This window comes from Nicotiana tomentosiformis, chromosome 1 (genome assembly GCF_000390325.3).
Source record: "Nicotiana tomentosiformis chromosome 1, ASM39032v3, whole genome shotgun sequence".
Taxonomy (NCBI): Eukaryota; Viridiplantae; Streptophyta; class Magnoliopsida; order Solanales; family Solanaceae; genus Nicotiana; species Nicotiana tomentosiformis.
In genome coordinates, this window is record NC_090812.1 from 134,960,044 (window position 1) to 134,962,924 (window position 2,881).

Below are 2,881 nucleotides of genomic sequence, written 5' to 3' on the forward strand. Positions count from 1 at the left end.
TTCCAGTAGTGTAATTGGGGTATTTCGAACTTTGTATCTTGTTTTAGACTTTCATTGTTTAGAAAGTTGATATTATCTATGCTATTGATCTTTCTGAGACAGTTCGTTCGTTATTGTTGGTTATCAATATTTGGTCTACCTTGCAAGTAGTGGCTTGTTGGGTGTCTTGCCATGGCCTACCGGTTTAGGTTATGACTAAGAAACAGTCTCTCGACATTGAAATACATCTTCTTTTGATTGCCAAAGTCGATGACTATCAGATACGCAAAATAACAGAGACTAAAAGCTATAGGTATTAGGGAACATGAAATATATACATTGACATACTTACATGAGTGAAAACAAATTGAAAAAAACTACAGTTAAATGGTTTTTACTAAATTTGGAGTAAAAAGAAATAAATACATTACACGGCAGGCATTTGTCATCGCAAAAATAGTTCAGTAGCAAGCCACATACCTTTAAAAGAAAAAGAAGTGTTAAAATCTTCCCAAAGAGTGTTGCTAAGTCAGCATGTCAAAAAAGTGGTAACCTTCTCTAAAACTTTTGCACTTGTGTACCAGGCTCGCTTCCACTTGGAATTGAAGTTAAGCTTTCCGTGTAAACAATAACTCTCAAACTTTTGGCAAAGCCTTGTAAATCGAATTCCTTTATTTCATTGGAATTAACATCATAATAAATAAGTTGCCCAGTTTTGTTTTGAAGCAGCAATAGATGATCCCTCCAAACAACTAATGGAGATTCTATAGGAAGAGGTTTAATTGTGTACTTTTTAATCCAAGACTCGCTTATACCGTATTCCTTCATTATCCAAATGTGAATAAAATCTTGTGTAGGATCAATTGCACACCCTGGATCGGGGTAACAAATCAACGACAGAGACTCATTTAACACTATAAGGCCATAACGTGATTGCTTAATAAAATAACAAGCACCCGGCATTTTAAAATTGCGAAAAAACTCTGTCCCTATGTCAAAACAAAGAATGACCACTTCGTCTATAGTTGCAAACCAGTGAACTGCTTCCTTGTAAACCATTTCAGAACAAGGCAACCAATATACCCTAGGCACTTGTACAGGTTCGAGTTCTCTCCAGGAATCAGTGCTTAATTCATATACATCAACTTTGCTATCTCTACCCTCTGGATAACCGTAAGGAGGATCCCAGAAGACATCTGAAATCCTTACAACCTTGAAGTCATTCAAAATTGAGACGAAGCCAAATCCAATGCCTTCAATGGTACGATGGTAACCCTTTGGACAACCAAAAGGGCAAGGTGGCACTAGTCGGTAATGTCTCGTAGTTGGATTAAGCAAGACGATTGCATCAGAATCTGTCAAAGCAATCAAACCATGGGAAGGACCTATAAGTTGGTGAAAAATACTTCCATAATCAGTGGTCAGATATGGAACATCTAGATCTGGAAGAATAGGATTAAAACCACCATTATCAACACCAGAAAGAAAAGACAAGACATTTTTAAACCGTTGTGGTTCTTCTTTGAAGGAGCACTTGAAGAGAATTAATTCATCTTTTGTGGTTCTAGTGCGGTTAAGATGAAGATTGGTGTAAGTGGTGGATCCTATGAGAATGTATAGTGCTTTAGAGATACATTTGAGTCGAATCATAGATTTTACCGGAAGCCTTATAAGTACATTAATGACCACATCTTTGGGCAATTTCTTTATAATTCCGCCCGCCATCTTTTATTCTTGGCAAAGGTATTGCACTTTTCGGAATGATGTTTATCTGTGTACTAACATTTTTAATACTTCATTCGATGAGGATTTCCTATCTGATTTGTATTGGATCCAAAAATCTTCTCCTCGCATATTCATCTCCATCACTACCTACTAGCCGCACGTTTTTTAGTTATTATTTTTCATTTTTGTGGTTCAAATGATTTTCTACGGCACCATTTTTGATTCTGTATGTGGTCGAAACCTATTAAGTCAGTCGTATGGACTGGTCGAGATAATAATACTTCGATCGAAAGATATCTACGTAAGGTCAGGTCGAGGTCCGAAGAAAGGGCTTCGGGATTCGAGCTCCAAGTCCGATCAAGGATTAATTCGGTATCATTATCGGGCCCATGATCAAATCCAACCACGAGGCAAAAGGTTGTCGGAGTTGCACAGACCGACCAACACCCACCCCGAATATCAAGACTCCGAGTCAGGATCGCGCTCGTGTCAAGGCCGATGGCTCGACCCGATATCGAGTTCGAGTCAGTTTCAAAGCTCACAGACAAGGCCGTTACAGCCGCACTAAGGGAGAGAATCCTGGCGGGAATTAGGAAAAAGACAATACATCATGGGCTCTCCACTACATATTTTTTATTGTATATAAAGTAGGATCCATCTACTATAAGGATGTGATGGATTGTAAGCAGAGGGAGACATTGTAACAAAAGATTTCTTCTCATATTGAAAGATATCCCCTTATGTTTATTTCACTTTATCTTATTCGTTCTTCTTGCTCACTATTCTCATTCTCATTGTCAAGAATACACGTATTTCTATTTTTTTATACGATTTGTATCAAATTATATCATATATCCTTAGAACCATACACAAATTTAACTCTATCCAATTTTTCGGGTAAACAGTTTGGCGCCCACCGTGGGGCTAAGCATAACAGTGGTTATTTTTTACGAATCTGAAAAAATACGCCATTGTGTTTTGTGCTTGTTTTCGAAAATATCTTGGATTTCGGATTAACAACGACTACCTACCAATCAAATGGCTTCACCAATCGATAACGAAGTCGGTCTTCAAGATGAGAACAATAACTTGACACCCAGTACCGAAAGATCACTTTTAAACGCCGTTGGAGCTCAAATCGGAGTACCGATAGATATCAATTCGCATGTAGCTATTG

The 2,881-nt window shown here is 37.9% G+C and overlaps 1 protein-coding gene across 1 annotated transcript; it reads right to left on the reverse strand.

Annotated features, from left to right (window-relative positions):
- Positions 1-228: 228 nt before the first annotated feature.
- On the reverse strand, positions 229-1,775 carry LOC104112333 (F-box protein CPR1-like). The gene has a single exon (XM_009622220.3). The coding sequence runs from the start codon at positions 1,702-1,704 to the stop codon at positions 538-540; it is 1,167 nt and encodes a 388-aa protein (XP_009620515.1). The 5' UTR covers positions 1,705-1,775; the 3' UTR covers positions 229-537.
- Between the last annotated feature and the right edge of the window lie 1,106 nt (positions 1,776-2,881).

Coding starts and splice junctions, on each gene's coding strand:
- LOC104112333 (XM_009622220.3), bottom strand. CDS start 1,704: ATGGCGGGCGGAATTATAAAGAAATTGCCCAAAGATGTGGTCATTAAT.